Below are 17,384 nucleotides of genomic sequence, written 5' to 3'. Positions count from 1 at the left end.
ATTTTCAGGGTAATTTTGTGCCATTACTAACAGCAATCTAAATAAAATAAAATAAATAAATAAATTTTATTTGTATATTGCCCTTCGCAAGCATCAGGGCGGTTCACAACATATATCCATACAATTATAATTAAAACAACAGTATAACAACATTATTAAAACCATTAATACAATTAAATAATCTGTGCCAGCCCTAGATGTCTCACCAATGGCTAACAGGGGAACTAACAAAGGGGAACTCACAAGGTCTTCACAAGGGGGGGGGTCTTCACAAAGGGGCTCTCAAGCAAAGGCTTAAGGATAAGCCTGCCTGAACAAAAACGTCTTTAGCTCCTTTTTAAATTGGGCCAGGGAGGTTGCTGAACGGAGCTCGGTAGGCAGCGTGTTCCAGAGGATGGGGGCCGAGGTCGAAAAGGCCCTTCTGGTGGTATTATGCAATCTAACCTCTGGAACTCTTAATAACTGCTGCCTACTAGATCTGAGTGTGCTGGGCGGATTGTACGGAGAGAGGCGGTCCTTCAAGATTACCTGAAGGACTTAATGTGTAACTTTTGGTAACAGGGTTATTTTATGGGTACTATCCTGCCTAGTCAGGATATTCTGTAGCTGTTCAGCAGAGTTGTTTGGAGTGTTCAGGGTTCTGTTACAATCTGGTTCAGGGGAGAATGAATTGCTATGAAGAATTTGTTCACCATTTCACAGATAAAATCACTTGGATACACACTGACTTAAACACCAGGGTTGATACAATTCTGGTGGATGTAACCATGGCTCTTGCTTGTCCAGTTCTGATGGATACTTTTCAGTTTGTGCAGCCTGAGAATATGGACAGGATTCTTGGAAAAGTGAGAGCCACCACATGCATACCAGACCCTTGCCCTTCCTGCCTAATAAAATAGGCCAGAGGAGGACTAGTTGGGTGGGTAAGGGAAGTGATAAATGCCTCTTTACAACAAGGCCAGGTCCCAACATGCCAGATGGAGACTGTAGTTAAGACCTCTTTTGAAAAAAAACCTTCCCTGGATCCTTCCATTTTAAATAACTATAGGCCAGTCTCCAACATCCTGTTTTTGGGCAAGGTATTGAAGAGTGTGGTGGCTTCTCAACTCCAGGGTTCTTGGATGAGGCGGATTATCTTGATCCATTTCAGTCTTGTTTCAGACCTGGTTATGGGACAGAGGCAGCTTTAGTTACCTTGGTGGATGACCTGCATTGGGAACTGGACAGGGAGAGTGCATCCCTGTTGGTTTTGCTGGTTTTTGATACCACTGACCATGGTATCCTTCTGAGTCACCCCTCTGGGATGGGTACTGTTTTACAGTGGCTCTGTTCCTACATGGAGGGGTGTTCTCAGAGGATGGTGCTGGGGGATTCTTATTTAGCTCCTTGGCCATTATCCTGTGAAGTCCTCAGGGTTTGGTCCCATGTCCTATGCCCTATGCTTTTTAACATTTATATGAAATTGCTGGATGTCTGGAGCAGGGACGTAGCCGGGGGGGTGTGTGTGTCTTGGGGTCTGGATCCCCCCCTTCCATTAGAAAAATGAATGGTGTGTGCTGCTGCGCCGCTGCACCCAAGGTCCATAATAATAATAATAATAATAATAATAATAATAATAATAATATGTTTTATTTATAAACCACTATTCCAAATAGATCATAGCGGTGTACAAGAAAATTATATAACAGTACAAAGAAAAATCTACAATTAAGATACACTGTATCTTCAGGCTAGCCCCTGATGACGTTGGGCCAGCCTGTTCTCTCCCTCAACGGCCGAAAGATGACAGTTATGGAGGGCGGGCAATCTTTTTTCAGGATCACAGCCACCTTGATGACGGGGGCCGGCCTGACTCATCTCCCAATGCAAATGGCCGGCCGAAAGATGAAGTTATGGAGGAGGGCACTTGTTTTAGGCCAGCCTGATGACGTTGGGCGACTGTTCTCTCCTAACGGAGAAGATGGACAGTTATGGAGGCGGGCACTCTGTTTTCAGGCAGCCCCTGATGACGCTGGGCCGCTGCTCTCTCCCTCACCTCCGAAGATTGCACCGTATGGATGGGAGGGCAACTCTGTCTTTCATGGCCACCCCTGATGCTCGCTTTGGCCGCCTGCTCTCTCCCTTCAACGGCGCACAGTTATGGAGGGAGGGCGCCCTGTCTTCAGGCCAGCCCCTGATTACGCTGGGCCGGCCTGCTCTCTCCCTCAACGGCCGAAAGATGACAGTTATGGAGGGAGGGCACTCTGTTTTCAGGCCAGCCCCTGATGACGTTGGGCCAGCCTGTTCTCTCCCTCAACGGCCGAAAGATGACAGTTATGGAGGGAGGGCACTCTGTTTTCAGGCCAGCCCCTGATGACGTTGGTTATAATGGTGGCACTTAGTCTGGACCTCCCTTCCTAAAATCCTGTCTGGAGTATTGGGGTCAGGTGTCATCAGTATGCTGATGATACTCAGCTCTACCACTTCTTTCCATCTAATTCAAAGGAAGCTTTTCCTGTGCTATGCTTTACGCATCTTCTGACATGTTTTTCATAGTATATGCTAAGAACTGAGACATTCTTGAATTCTGATATAAAAGCTATTTGTGTGTGTTTTTCTGTATTTTGATAAAACAGTGTGAAGACAATGTTGGCTACAAACAAAAATAAAATAACTGCCTGGTTATTTATTGTGGTGTTTTGTTTGCTAAGTTCTTTATATATAATACAGGGTGATTCAAAAAGAATGGTGCAAAGCCTGTAGCTTTACTTTTCCACGATTCTTTCTGAATCACTCTGTTTTTGCTCACAACTCAGTAGTGAAGGCAAACAGCATTTAAAATAAAACGTTTAATTTAAATTTTATTGAGTATCTCATGGCATGAATCTAGAAATGCCTGAACAGGCCATAGAAGATTGGGTACATAACTACATGTTTCTATGATATACTGGGCGGTAATCTTTTCTGTGGTCTAGCACTAACCAATCATTTCATGTAAGACACTTAACGGGTGCATCAGTTTTCCTGATGTCTATGATTTTTGTTGTTAACTGCCCTCAAGTTGATTTCAACCCAAGGCGACCTTGTGGATGAGACATCTCCAAGATCCCTTTCCTCCACTGCTCTGCTTAGTTCCTTCAAAGTCATACCCAATACAGTATCTCCTTAACAGAGTCGATCCATCTAGCATGTGGCCTTCTTCTCTTTCTACTTCCTTCCACTTTTCCTAGCATTGTTTTTTCTAATGAGTCATGCCATCTCATAATGTTTCCAAAGTACAACAGCTTCTGTCATCCTGGCTTCCAGGGAGATTTCTGGCTTTATCTGTTTTAGGATACATTTGTTTGTCTTTTTGGCTTTCCAGGATATCCTCAGCACTCTCTTCCAGCACCACATCTCAAATTAATTGATTTTCCTCCTATCATCTTTCTTAACTGTCCAGTTCTCACATGTAAACATGGTAATGATGAATACAATGGCTTCTGTGATTCTAACTTTTGTGCTGAGTTGTATAACTTTGCATTTTAGGATCTTTTCCAGTTCTTTCATAGCTGCCCTCCCCATTCTGAATCTTCTTCTGATTCCCTGGCTGCAGTTCCTGTTCCTGTCAATGTTTGATCCTAGGTATGAGAACTCTTCTGTTTCTTCATTGTCTAGGTTGAATTTATCTAGATTATCCGTTGTCATGATTTTTGTTTTCTTTGTTCAACAGTAAGCCTGCCTTTGCACTTTCTTCCTTATCTTCCTTAGTAGTTGATCCAGTTCTGGGAGGTATTATGGTTTCATCTGCATATCTTAGATTGTTAATATTCCTTCCTCTTATTTTCTCTCCTCCTTCTTCTATGTCCAATTCTGCTTTTCTTATAATATGTTCTGCATATAAGTTGAACAAGTAGGGTGACAAGTTGCAGCCTTGTCTGACCCCTTTGTCAACTGGGAACCATTCTGTTTCTCCGTGTTCTGTTTTGACAGTAGCCTCTTGTTCTGAGATCAGATCCCTCATCAGGACTATCAGATGTGTTGGTTCTCCCATGTCTTTAGGGCCATTCCATAGCCTTTCATGATCTATGCAGTCAAAGACTTTGCTATAATCTATATAGCACATGTTGATTTTCAAGACCTGATCGCGGCTGGAACAGTCAGAGGCCACTCCTAGCTGTTGGTCTGTTTCGTCCCAAAGTCATAAGAGTACTTGGCACCAATCCAGATTCTTCACGGAGGAAAATAAGAATTTCCTCTATTAAATGAAGAAGAGGTTAGGTGAGAAAGGCTGCCCCTTTGCTCGCCAGATCGGGGCCACAGCAACTGTGTGCTGTGGCCCCAATTCAGCGTTTTTCCAGCCCCCAAAGAAGTGGCAAAATGCAACTTCTTTTGGGACAGAAAAAAGCTGACCTTGGCACCACGGCTCTCCAGTGTTTTTTCAGCACAGTGCGTGTAAATGTTGCACTGCAGAAACATTGTGACACGTGGCGTGATGCCGCTTTGGGGTAGGAGTCAGGGCGGGAGTCAGGCGGTTGCCATGCCCCTAACTCCACCCTGACTCCAGCATTTCTTGCCAGTCTGTACAGCCCCAAAGAAAGCTCATACAATGGATGGTGGTAGTAGAAGAACTCAGTCATATGCTCCATGGGAACTGTCATTAACTTATTCACTGGTGACCAAAGGAACATGCTGGTAATGATACTTGAAGACCTTGCAATTGAGAACTGCAGCTCTAAAATGAATAATTAAGCTGCACCTCCTTTTCACATTGGCCAACATTTGGCCCTCTTAATCTGTCACAGCCAAATTATGCTTTGCTGTGATCTCTTTTGAATGATTTCCACTGTTACAGAGTTTAAGGTCAGTTGTTTGAACAGAAAGTCACAGCACCGCGCTGTACTCTGTATGGATTTTCAAGCTTCCCAGGTATGGAAGGAAAGACTTGGATAAAAGAATAGAGGACATGCTGATCAAATTTGCTGATGACACCAAATTAGAAGGAGTAGCAAACACCCCAGAGGAAAGGATCAAAATTAAAAATGGCCTTAACATATTAGAAAGCTAGGCCTAAATGAACAAAATGAATTTCAATAAGGAGAAATGTAAGATACTGCATTTAGGCAGAAAAAATGAAATGCATAGATATAGGATGGGGGACATTTGACTTAACAAGACTACATGTAAAAGGGATCTAGGAGTCCTAGTAGACCACAAGTTGAACATGAGTCAACAGCATGATGCGGCAGCTAAAAAGGCCAATGTGATTCTAGGCTACATCAATAGAGGTATAGTGTCTAGATCAAGGGAAGTAACAATGGCAATCTATTCTGCTTTGGTCAGGGCTCACCTGGAATACTGTGTCCAGTTCCGGGTTCCACAATTCAAAAAAGTATGTTAATAAGCTGGAGTGTGTCCTGAGGAGGGTGACCAAAATGGTGAAGGGCCTGGAAATCATGCCTTATGAGGAGAGACTTAGGGAGTTGGGAATGCTTAGACTGGAAGGTTAAGAAGTGAAATTATAGCCCTGTTTAAATATTCGAAGAGCTGTCATACCAAGGATAGAGCAAGCTTGTTTTCTGCAGCTCCACAGAACAGGACCTGGAACAATGGATTCAAACTGCAGGAAAAGGGATTCCAGCTAAACATTAGGAGGAACCTCCAGATAGTAATAGCTGTTTGAGAGTGTAACACATTCCCTCAGAGAATGGTGGAGTCTCCTTCATTGGAAGCTTTTAAACAGCAGCTGGATGGCCATCTGTCAAGGATGCTTTGATTGTGAGTACCTGCATGGCAGCAGGCTGGACTTGATGTCCCTTGGGGTGTCTTCCAACTCTATGATTCTATGACTGTCCATGACTCTGTGGCTACTTGGGAATCTAATCAGCAACAGTGGAATTGTGGGATAGTCACATGCTCAAGGTTCAATCTCAGACCCAGATTCTGCACAAGTAGTAGAATGTGTTTAACGTGAGAAACCTGGCCATCCATAGGAGCAGTATCATGTTTGCCATGGTGTTCTCTATAGAAGAAGACTAATTTGGCTTCCTTCATCCATTCCAAAGACAATTTGGAAGCTATCTAGAATTAGATAGACTTCAAGGCTCAAAGACACAACTTTATCTGCTTCAGAGGCCACAACTGGCAGCCCAAAGAGAAACAGGAAATACCAAGTGCAAAAGAGGCACCTGTATCCAAAAAGAACCAAAAATGTTCAAAGGTTTAAAGAAGGCAGGGTTAAAAGAAGGCAGGGGGCAGCAAAATTGAGGCATGCCATTGAAAGTGCCAAAAGTGTTGGCACACTAGGGTGAATACAATGGTCCCTTGTTATCTGCTGGGGTTTGGTTCCAAAACCCCACATCGAGACCAAAATCCGTGGATGCTCAAGTCCCATTAAATAAAATGGCATAGTCAACTGGTGTCTCTTATATAAAATGACAAAATCAAGATTTGCTTATTGGAAGTTATTATTATTATTTTTAATATTTTCAAGCCATGGATGCTTGGATCCATGGATAAAAAATCCATGGCTATGGAGGTTCAACTGTAATATCCAAATGAATACTTAGGAGTATCTAACAGTATTAACATAATGATGGGATGATCATCAAGTACATGAGACATACAATATTGAGAAAACTCTTTTCTGCCATGGGTCAGAGTGACTGTTGCTGACCCAAAGGCATGCATTACACCTCAGTGCAGAGCCTCTGCACCTTGCCTTTAATCTTATCACACTTGATATTAATTCAGCTCCCACCCTTGAAAATAGAACTTTGATAGTTAGGGCACCAGTGGCTTTCACCAAAAGTATCAGCTTCCAGAAGGACAATCAAAGACAGAAGGATCTGTTACAACTTGTCCACCTTGTGAACTCTTGACAACACTGGCAGGTATCATTATGTGCCCCTCAGTGGGGCAAAGAACGCAGCAATCTCATCCATGGAGGGAACTCACTGATACAAAATGAGCATACTTAAACAGCATCAACTGTGCCATAGGCATCAACATTGATAAAATGCCAGGCAGTGTGGTGAATCATCAGACTGAAGAGAAAGAGGCAACCCAACAGGATGGAACCTTTACTTTTTGCTTTCTTCTTAAATAGAAACAAGGAGAACATTCTTTCAACTACAACTGTTGCTTAGTAAGAGTATTAACCTATTCCAGAATGTACATTCTAAATCTTTAATGTTCCCTGAACATATATTTTGCTATGTATATGCAGTTTTCAGTGTATTTTTCAAAATATTTTATTCATTTTTGATATGTTTTACAGATTAACTTAAATAAAATGTGACTGACTCTTGTGACACTCAAGAAAGAGCTCAGCAGCAAAGCAGGGTCCATACATCCTTATGTTTGGCCTGATGGCTAGAAACAAGGCTTCCAGTCAAAAATCTTTACCAGTTAGTTCTGAAAATCTCCTGTATGCCAGAGCAAGTTGTATGGTAAGTCCCAAAGGCCTCTATAAAATGCTTCAAGTTCAAGCTCTTAAAAAAAAAAAGTAAATGTATTTTCAGCTCTTTTTTCAGGGTGGAGCGCAACATGAGATCCCAATACAGGTATATCTCAGTTAACAAAGTCAGTGCATTCCTGAGCTTTACTTCTTTAACAAAATTTGGTAGCAAAGGCAGAAATAAAACATGGAAAGAATAGGGATAAGATCTTGCACCGCAGAAAAGAATAAATAAATATGTTTCAGCAAACTTTTTAATAGTGTTAAAACTAACACTATTCATTTTTTTAATCTTCTAGAGACCACTTGAAAGCTTCTTTCAAAATGCATCCCGGAACGATTTTTCTCCTTCCAGCAGTCCACTTTGTATATGATTTCCATTTTGTGGTGAAACTCATAGACCTATACCTTTTCAACATGCTAGGAGGTAGCTGCTGAGGCTGGCTTATATGCTCTCTCCCCTTTTCTCTCTATTTGGCTGTTCATGAATTCTTAGTAAGAGATCCTGGAGGCAGCTGCTATTCACCTTGTCTGTTGTAAGCAGGCACATACAGCTATAGTAAGATTGGCTAGAGTAGAATCCCAGGCTCATATTTTATTGCATTGTTTACTGCACACTGCTGAAACCTAAAACGGAAAATCTGTCTTTTTCCAGTGGTCCTTCACCATGCCAATGCCAATACTGAAAAAACCTTCCCAAGAAGACAGAAGAAAAAAAAGGGGGGCTAGTATGGACTCCCATAAAAAAACTTTGTAAAAAGGAGCTTCTTTGTCAGAGGCTTTGTTAACTGGGGTATGCTTATATATTTTTCTATCCAACCAAACTGAAGCCTGCTTAACTACACCATAATTATTGCATTTTACAGTTTTAGACAATACTCTTGGAATATTAATCTGTTCTAAACAAGGAGGCTCACTCCATTGCCGTTCTCTTCCTTCACCCACCTTGCCTCATTTCATGGACTCTGTTCTCTTTCCCTGATTTGACAAGAACTAGGTCTGGCAATCACATATAATACATCTTTTAATCCTGCCTGGGCTGTCATGCAAACTTTGACTTAATTACTTCCTTACCTGCAATGCACACAAGGAAAGTAGAAAGATTATAAAAAGTTTCTGGGGCAAACTTTAACAAAGCTTTAAAACAGATTCTGGTAATAAAATGGACAAGGACTTATTAGAACTAGTGATGTTAATGTAGTCCCAGGAAATCCTGAGCAGGCAGAATCTAACTTTTCTAAGCTCCCAGCCCTAGAATAGTTATGTTCGTCAGAAGATTTGACTAAAGGTTATGCAGCACTACACACAGTGCTCTTTTAAGAAGCTTTTACTTGGTCCCAGCTGCCTTTTTTTTTTCTTTTTGGCAAAGATGAATTTGCGTTGCCACACACTATTGATTGATAGAGAATATAGAAAGGAGATATTCCAAAGTCAGACAAAAAAATACAATAATGGCAAGCTAAGAAGAAAATTAATAATGTTCTGCTCTCTAAAACAATGTGGGTAAGGGAAGAGCAAAACATTCTTCACAGAGAGGCAATCAGCTGTAGAATCCGCTACCACAGCAAGAGTTAAAAGTACTATGAATCGTATTTTAAGAAAGCAACTTTGCAGAGTAGTGATACATCTAGTCATTTGTACAACTAAAGCCTGAGCTAAATGCATTTCAAAAGTCTGAATACAAGACAATCCTGAAAGAAATTCCTTTTTTTAATAATAAAGAAATAAAATAGTTAAAACTATAGCTTTCCATTTTTTACACACATACTGTATTTTCAGTTCCATTATTTGGAAGTAAGACCTCATGGAAGTAAACAGATTTAAAAACAGACCTCGGCAACTAACTTATAAACTGAAATTCCACGTTTTTCCGTGGGTTTTTCGGGCTATGTGGCCATGTTCTAGAAGAGTTTATTCCTGCCAGCCATGAAAGCCTTCGACTAAACATTGAAATTCCAATCCATTTACAAGTCACATTTAAGATCCTCTTAACAAACAGCCCTGCAAAATGGCCCTGTAACATTCTTGGCATAACATTGGAGGGTAAGGGTATAGATTTTGGTGCTGGATCAATGACTGTTATAACTGATAAGGCAACACAGCATAAACCCAGCCACCACTGCAGAGGAGCTGTTTAGATGCATGGCATGGAAAATTCTGACAAGCTTAGCCTGAACTAGCTGTAGAGGAGATTAAACCAATTATTAAGCATACACTAGTTATTCCGCCACCCACTGCGGGGTATTTGAGCAGGGAAAAACAACCACACACTGTTTTTGAATCACAGATGCTCAACTCAATTTTTCATGACAAAGAAAACACAAGTAATGACCTAGCTTGCTTTAAAATGTCACTTTCCTTCTGAATAGTCTTCCTAATGCATTTACCTACTATTCACTATGACAGTTTATCTGTTACAAAGCATGACTACCATAGGGACAATAGGCAAATCCACCTAGAGGAAGACACAACTTTATCAAGAGGAGAATGGGGTTTAAATTTAATTGGTTAAGAGGCTGCCTTCATTCCTATTTATTATTACAAAAGAGGAAAGTAGTTACCTTGGAACAAGGGGGTGCCAAATAATCTAATTTCCTATAAGAACATCAAACATTTCTTGCAGCACTTTAAAGATTAACACATTTATTATGGCGTACACTTTATGCCAGAATATATTGGTTAACCCCCAAAATGTCACAAGATTTTGTTGTTGTTTTCACTACCTGTAACAGCCACCTCTCTAAAAATTACAAAAACTTCAAGAAAGATGGATCAAACCAAGTGATTGTCTACTCTGCTCTTCCTCAACCTGGCTTTCTCTGGATGTGTTGGATTACACCTAAATATCATCCCCAACCAGGATGTTAGCTGAGATGATGGAAGCTATAGTCCCACACAACGGAATGGATACTAGGTTGGGATTTAAGGACAAAGCAAACGATTTCACATCATGGCAGCTGCATACAGCCAACAGTTTTCTCTGCTGGTGTCTCTAATACTAGCCAGATTTTTTAAATGTATAGATTCCTTATAGCTATCATGTCCAACAGTCTTGAATAAACTTCCTGACCATACATTTTTCTGATTACCTTTTCATATGGTTGCCTGCCTGTCTCTTCCTTCAGAATGTTTTGCCAGCATGGAGAGGTAGAGTGGCAAGGTGCAAAGAACAGCTGGCCTTCTGTATGTTTAATTCAGGAGTGGTTCAGTGTGGCAGGTCTGGGGGTCAATTTTCTGGATGCCACCTCCACTCTCTGGTTACTGTTCTGACTGATAATAATGCAAAAACAACAACCAAACAAACCCCTGGTTTTGAAAGAATATGGGGTCTTTTTATGCTAAAGAGTGCTTTGAGGCTTCTTCTTGTTGTTGTTGTTGCTGTTGTTGTGTACCTTCAAGTCATTTCCAACTTACGGCAACCCTAAGGCAAATGGAGTTTTCTTGACAAGTCCAGAGGGGTTTTTTACCTTTGCTTTCCTCTGAGTCTTGAGAGAAAGTGACTTGTACAAGGTCACTTGAGTGAGTTTCATGGCTCAGTGGGGATTTGAACTCTCGTCTACAGAGTCATAATCCAATGCATAAACCACTATACTATGCTGGCTCCTAGGGCCTCCTTTGGAGGATGCAATCTATTTAAAAAGCAAATTGCCACTCCTGGAGGCAATTAATTTATCAATTCAATTTGTACAGGAGTTTGAATAGGTCAAGATTGTGGGATCGCATGCAGTTCTAGGGCCACACTTTATCCACCATCAGTCATGTTGTGAGGTTTTTTTTAACTCTTCCAAAATATATCACCCTTCCAAAATTGCTTCTTCTAAATACAGGTGTAAATGGTACAGAAGGTGTCATTTGCATATGTTCATCCTGTGAGTGGGAGCAACAGCATCTGAAATCTGGAAAGAACAACCCTTTCCTTACAAATGCTCCTTTACCTTGTAGACTGTACATGAAAATAAGGCTGTCCTCCCCTATATTACACAAGACAGAAGGTTTTTGACAGTCACAGCATCTGTTACATCAGTCTCCACTTGCATCTCTGACCTATCTGTATGTTCAAAAACCAAGGGCCACAGCCTGTCATGCTTGATAAGCTTAGAAGGAACCAAAGGTTCTAAAATTGAGTATCCTGTATGGAAGCTATGGCCCACAGAGAGCAATAGGTGAACAATAGTTTAGGGCCCAGAGAAATGTGAACACATTTTCTAAGCGTAATCTCTATTAATTATGTAAGGATATGTCCACCTCTAGGCATGGTTTCCACATACATGATCACATAATTCAGTGGTAGTTTGCAAGATGATAATAGGAATGGGTAGCTGAATAAGGCAGAAGGGAAGAGGGAAAGGAAGTTCTGAAGTATGGATGCAAATGTGGCAGAAAATATAAGACATGAACCCAAAGGCAGACAAAACAAGAGAGCAAAGAAAAAGTGGTTTAAGCCTAGCTGAGAACAGTCATTTGAACAGACACTAGCCTTATTTCCATAAACAAATTCCCACAACTGGCAGAGCATAATACTAAGAAAATAGCTGGCAGGTTATTGCCAGTTGCTACTGTTAAGTGGTACTAATACTAAGCAGTGTCTGCTTATGAAATCACTGGGGAACCAACATATAAACACTGCATTTTAAGCAATTATTTTCTGTACACTTTTCCAAAACATTTCAGCTGGCTTGTGAACTTGGAAAAAATAAATGGGTTACTTTCAGTGATATTCGCAAATGGGTTTACATTATAAAAGTTCAGAAGAACCCATTCCAACTCAGGAAAAGAGTTTAACAATGAGGGTTAACATTCTGTGCTTTAAAAGTTTGAAAACCACAACAAAATTCAGTTCTGCAAACAGAATGAATTGCTCTGATTTTGCACAGGAGTACTCAACATTGATGCATTACTAGGTTGTACAATTTATTTATCTAGAATTTTTGTGTGGGGTAGTATGGTCACCATTGTATGGTCTTGGATGTTTTCCCAGTTTGTGTCATGAACTGAGTAAAAACTGTCATAACTGTTAACACTTCAAAAGTAGCAATGATGTGCAGGGGCAAGAACTGTCATGAAGATGGGGATCTGAGTGCCAACAGTTACAGATTCCCTCTGGTTTCTAAGTATATGACAGAAAATGAAATATGTTCTTTTGTGCAACCAACTAACAATTTGCTTTTTTTAAAGAAAAGTATGCTGAAGTTTCTCAAGCTCCTTGAGTCTGCATTAAGAGTGAAAGCCCCTGCTACGCAGTATGATCAACCTAGCTATGTATATCTGGATGTCCCCAAATATACATCTCCAGAGTTGGACTACTAAATCAACCATTCCATGCACCACAGAGTCATAAACCATATGAGTTATCTCCACTAACCTGCAGTTCACACCAAGCAACTTCTACCCAGGTTTCTGTGTCCAGCCCCTTGAAAACTGTTTTGAAGGCTCCTCTTCCCAGCTCAATATCAAATTTCAGAAATCTTCCACCCGGCGACGTAGCCACAGCCTTCATCTCTGCCTCCTCCTCTATCTCTTTTTTGGTCCTTTCCTTCAAGGCTTCCAAATTGACCTTTGAGCCCTGCTCACTTCTGGCCTCCTGACCAGTCACCAGGATGCTGGCAGAGAGATGGTCAATCTTCTGCTCACCTACCATGAATTGTTCTTGTTCATCCCTGGGAGCGGGCTCCAGAACTTTTTCATCTTCCATTATCTCCACACTCTTTCGGAAGAACCTTTTCCTCTCTGTAGCTGCCCCAGAGGCAGTCGGTGTGCTGACGCCTTCTTTCATCCTGGCCTCCATGGTCATAGAAGCATCAACAGAGGGGCTCCTACTTTCCAAAGAAACCCCATCAGGTTTCTCCGATTCCTCTGTGCTAGCTGATTCACCAGAATCTGTAGCCATGACACAGCAGAGCTTTGGCCCTTCGATATGTTAAGTTCTTCCCTTCCCCTTCAGTTCAAGCACATCATGAGTAACTGCAATGTTACCGGGGATTTACTTCCTCTCAGATTATCATAAGATTCCCATAGCAACCTGTAACAAGAGGGAGGGGAGAGGAGAGAAAAGAAGATCATTTTAGAAAGTGAAATACAAAGCAGCTATACATACCCCCCAAAATGCAGCCCCTCTTTCATAGTCTAGACTTCCTTAATCTCAATTGCACAAATGTACTAGTTATATGCAATTATCGATCGTACTGTATATAAAACTGGCCTCAATATCTTAATAGCACATCAAGTTACACTGCTGTATACAAAATACATAACTGTTTGACATATGAATGGAACGCCTGCTGACCTAGATTCTTCCTCCTCTCCCAACCCCTTCAACTCAACAATTGTAAATTAATTCACCCAACTGCCAAAACTGATGCATGCTGAATTTCTCACACATCCTTTCTTGTTTTTCATCTCTTCACATTGTAAGTTATATCGTACAGTGTTGCCTACTTAGGCAAGGCACTCTCTCTCAGCCTTTGAGGAAAGCAATGGCAAACCTGCTCTGAAGAAATCTTCCCAAGAAAATCTGATACGTTCACCTTAGGGTTGTCATAAATCAGAGATGACTTGAAGGCACACAACAACAACACCTAAGCAATATAGAGGGCTCCCAATATTAGGGGACACTTAGAAATTCCAGACAAGATAACAGTATGATGATGTAACTTCATTATTCCCTGGCACTATATGAAAACTGTATGTTCACAACTTGCCCTGTGCAAAAAGGCTACTAAGTAAAAGGGGGCAGGAGGCAAAAAAATGAGCTTACGCATGTGTGTGTGCACACACATCATACTGTTTGCCCCAGTTGATTCAACATTACAGGAATAAGTTACAGAAACTTCTGTATCCCCTGTGATCAAAAATCCTAGTGCTCATACATACACTGTCTCAGAGAAGAACAACAAAAGAAGCCAGTTAACAGCTTTTCTTAGACACCACTCCCCTTGTGTCCTGCTCTGACCACAACTGCGTCTTATAAATGAAATGAAAGAAGCACTTTTATTCTTATGTTCTGAACGTGCATTACAGATGCTTAATTATTAAGTCCAGATAAACTGGTATTTCCTGTTGGCATGTTGTATTACGAAGGTAACACTGACCATAGTGCTGGGGATTTTACTTGCGGTTTTGAGGCTCTGTGTGTGTGTGTGTGTGAAGGGCTTTCAAATGTTAAGAAAAATCTATTGCTCAATGGAAATGCATTTAATCAGCCAGCATACAAAAACAGCAAAACTTCAGGCAAATGGATGAGTTAATGGACTCCATTCAAATCCCTCCAGATACTTACAGTCCTATGCCAAGTTTATTTACAAATGTGAAAAGCACCATATTGCCACAAAGGTACATCTACTCTATATCCTTGCATGAGCCAAAATCTCCCACTTCTCCTTGTAGTTAAGTAATCAAAGGGTTTTTTAAAAAAAAAAAAACTATATTGTTTGCTTTGAAAATAATCCAATCATGATAAAGACACAAGAAATGAAGGAAATGGACAGATTGACAAAATTGCTAAATAATAGATCTGAATTGGAATTAAATGATGAGTGGTTACCAATAGCACAGACATGGGGAAAGGTATTTGATATAAAGAAAGATATTTTGATATAAATTTGATGTATGTGAAATGAGGTAAAATGTGTGTACTGTACATTTTTTTTCTTTTTATTCAGAAACAGTTGTTTTTGTTAAATTGATTATAACAAGTATAAAAAATTGAGAATGTAAATAAGATTAAGATGTGAAATGAACAAATCGAAATAAAAAAATATTTAAAAAAGAAAAGAAAAGAAAAGAATCCAATCAATTTAGTGCTCTTTTACAAGAGTTTAATCTTTCAGTGGGGGGAAACCCTTTAAGATGGGTTATCTTTTAAAAGAACAAGGGAAAGGACAGAAAGGAGGGAATCTTATCAGACTGCACACCAGCAACATGAGATGATCACGAGGAAACTGTTCCATTCAATAGCTAAGGAGAATGCACATTAGAGAAGGTTCCTTGGAATCATTATCACAGTATCATCTACAGGAACTGAACCTGCCATGCTCCTCAACATCTTTCTGAGACAGAATGAAAGGCCGCCTCCTCATCCAAGCTATGTTCCCCTGAAGAATGGCAGGTTTTAAGTGTGTGCTTTTGACAGAGGAATAAACGCACAGAGACAAGAAACAATAATAAATATTTTAACAATCTCACACAGCATTACTGCACAACAAAAATTTTACTTGGCAACAAAAGTTTAAAGCTTTATAGGCATCAGATTTGTATTTAATAGGAATTAATCTTATAGGTGGAGAAATCAAGTTTCTTTTTCAGAAATGTTATTATTTTTAAACCCAACTTCCAATGTAAGAGACTAACTTTGGTTCCCAAAGGGATCCTTTTTTAATATGTGCTAGTTTGACACCACCTTAAGAGCCGGCGTGATGTAGTTTGAGTGCTGGACTGTGACTTTGGAGAACAGAATTCAAATCCCAGCTCGGACATGTAAACCACTGGGTGGCCTTGGACAAGTCACATTCTCAGCCTCAGAGGATGACAATGTCAAACCCCCTCTGAATAAACTTGCCAAGAAAACTCCATTATACTCTCACTTTAGAGTTACCATAAGTTGAAGGCACACAACATCAACAATAACAAAGTGTTCCATGTCCTCAAAATGAAGACACAATAGAAATTAATTACATGGGGATGGATAAGGAAAGTCAATGAAGATAATAATAAAATACAAGGCGACATGAAAAATTACACCTAGAAAATTACAATATACAGTATAAGGAAGGTCACGGATACATTGAGACACACACACATACACACACATTTATTTTAGAAACCTTCTGGATAAATTATTATACCTGCAGTTTAGAAAAAAAGAATAGCGACAATAATTTGCTTATTAGAAAACTGCTGGAAAAATTAGGTTTCATAAGATATGGTTGTAACTCAATACAATATCAACAGAAAAGTTATTATTGATGATTTGATTCTATTTCCAAAACTATGTAGACTTAGATCAGGTGTGCACAACATTTCAAACTCCAAGGGCTGCACCAGGTCTCAAACAGGGTACCAGGATATGACATGTACATATATACACAAACACAGACACACGTGTCTGCACAAATACAATGGAGTAGTGGTGATGGCTTTAACCTCTCTGGGTGCATCTGCACTGTAGAAATAATGTAGTTTGACACCACTTTTGCTGCCATGGCTCCATCTTAAAGAATCCTAGGATTTGGAATTTTGTGAGGCATCAGCACGCTTTGTCATAGAAGATTAAAGAGCTTGTAAAACCTGAAATCCCAGGATTCCATAGGATAGAACTACAGCACTTACGGTGTTGTCAAACTACATTATTTCTGCAGTGTAGACACACCTTCCATCTCAGCAGTGCTGTTCATGATTACAAGGGGAAGTACTTCAGGGTCATTGAGAGAGGAGGAGAGAGTCTCCATTTTCTCCAATCAATCTCAAATTGCTGCTTCCATACTGCCATTAGCAAGGGCAGAAGCACCAATTGTAGCTGATACCATCCACGGTGGTGGGGGCATGGAGAGATCCAGAAAATGCAACTGCTGTGAAGGAAAGGGGCCACTCTACCACCACTACTATTATCATTATTATTATATCCCACTTTCCCCCCCAAATTGGGATAGAAAGTGCCTTACAAGTTTAAAGAATAATACAAGAGTGAGCACTAAAATAGAATTAGACTAGTACAACACCTCAGTCATTAAAAGAATAAAATGCAATTAAAAAGATAAAAGGGCTTAAAACAGTACATATTAAAGCAATTAAAAACATTAAAAAACATTAAAACACATTAAAACAATTAAACTATATACTGATCTGTAAGAACTTCAGAATCAGCACCACACAGAACTAAGAGCCCAATCACAAGCATTTGTAAATGCCTGGTGCAAAAAAAATTGTTTTAACTTGCTGGCGGAAAAACGGCAAGGCCTCTGGGGAGAGAGTT

General features: G+C 40.2%; 1 protein-coding gene across 1 annotated transcript in view; it reads right to left on the bottom strand.

The window, feature by feature from the left end:
* WNK3 (WNK lysine deficient protein kinase 3) overlaps window positions 1–17,384 on the bottom strand; it is a 122,984-nt gene that overhangs the window by 94,860 nt on the left and 10,740 nt on the right. The window contains exon 2 of the mRNA XM_042447642.1: window positions 12,780–13,436. Coding sequence (XP_042303576.1) covers window positions 12,780–13,304 — 525 coding nt within the window. The 5' untranslated portion in view covers window positions 13,305–13,436. The remainder of the gene's footprint in view (window positions 1–12,779; window positions 13,437–17,384) is intronic.

This window comes from Sceloporus undulatus, chromosome 2 (genome assembly GCF_019175285.1).
Source record: "Sceloporus undulatus isolate JIND9_A2432 ecotype Alabama chromosome 2, SceUnd_v1.1, whole genome shotgun sequence".
Taxonomy (NCBI): Eukaryota; Metazoa; Chordata; class Lepidosauria; order Squamata; family Phrynosomatidae; genus Sceloporus; species Sceloporus undulatus.
Note: the sequence above shows the minus strand (reverse complement) of the source record. Positions and strands in the feature narration are given on the sequence as shown.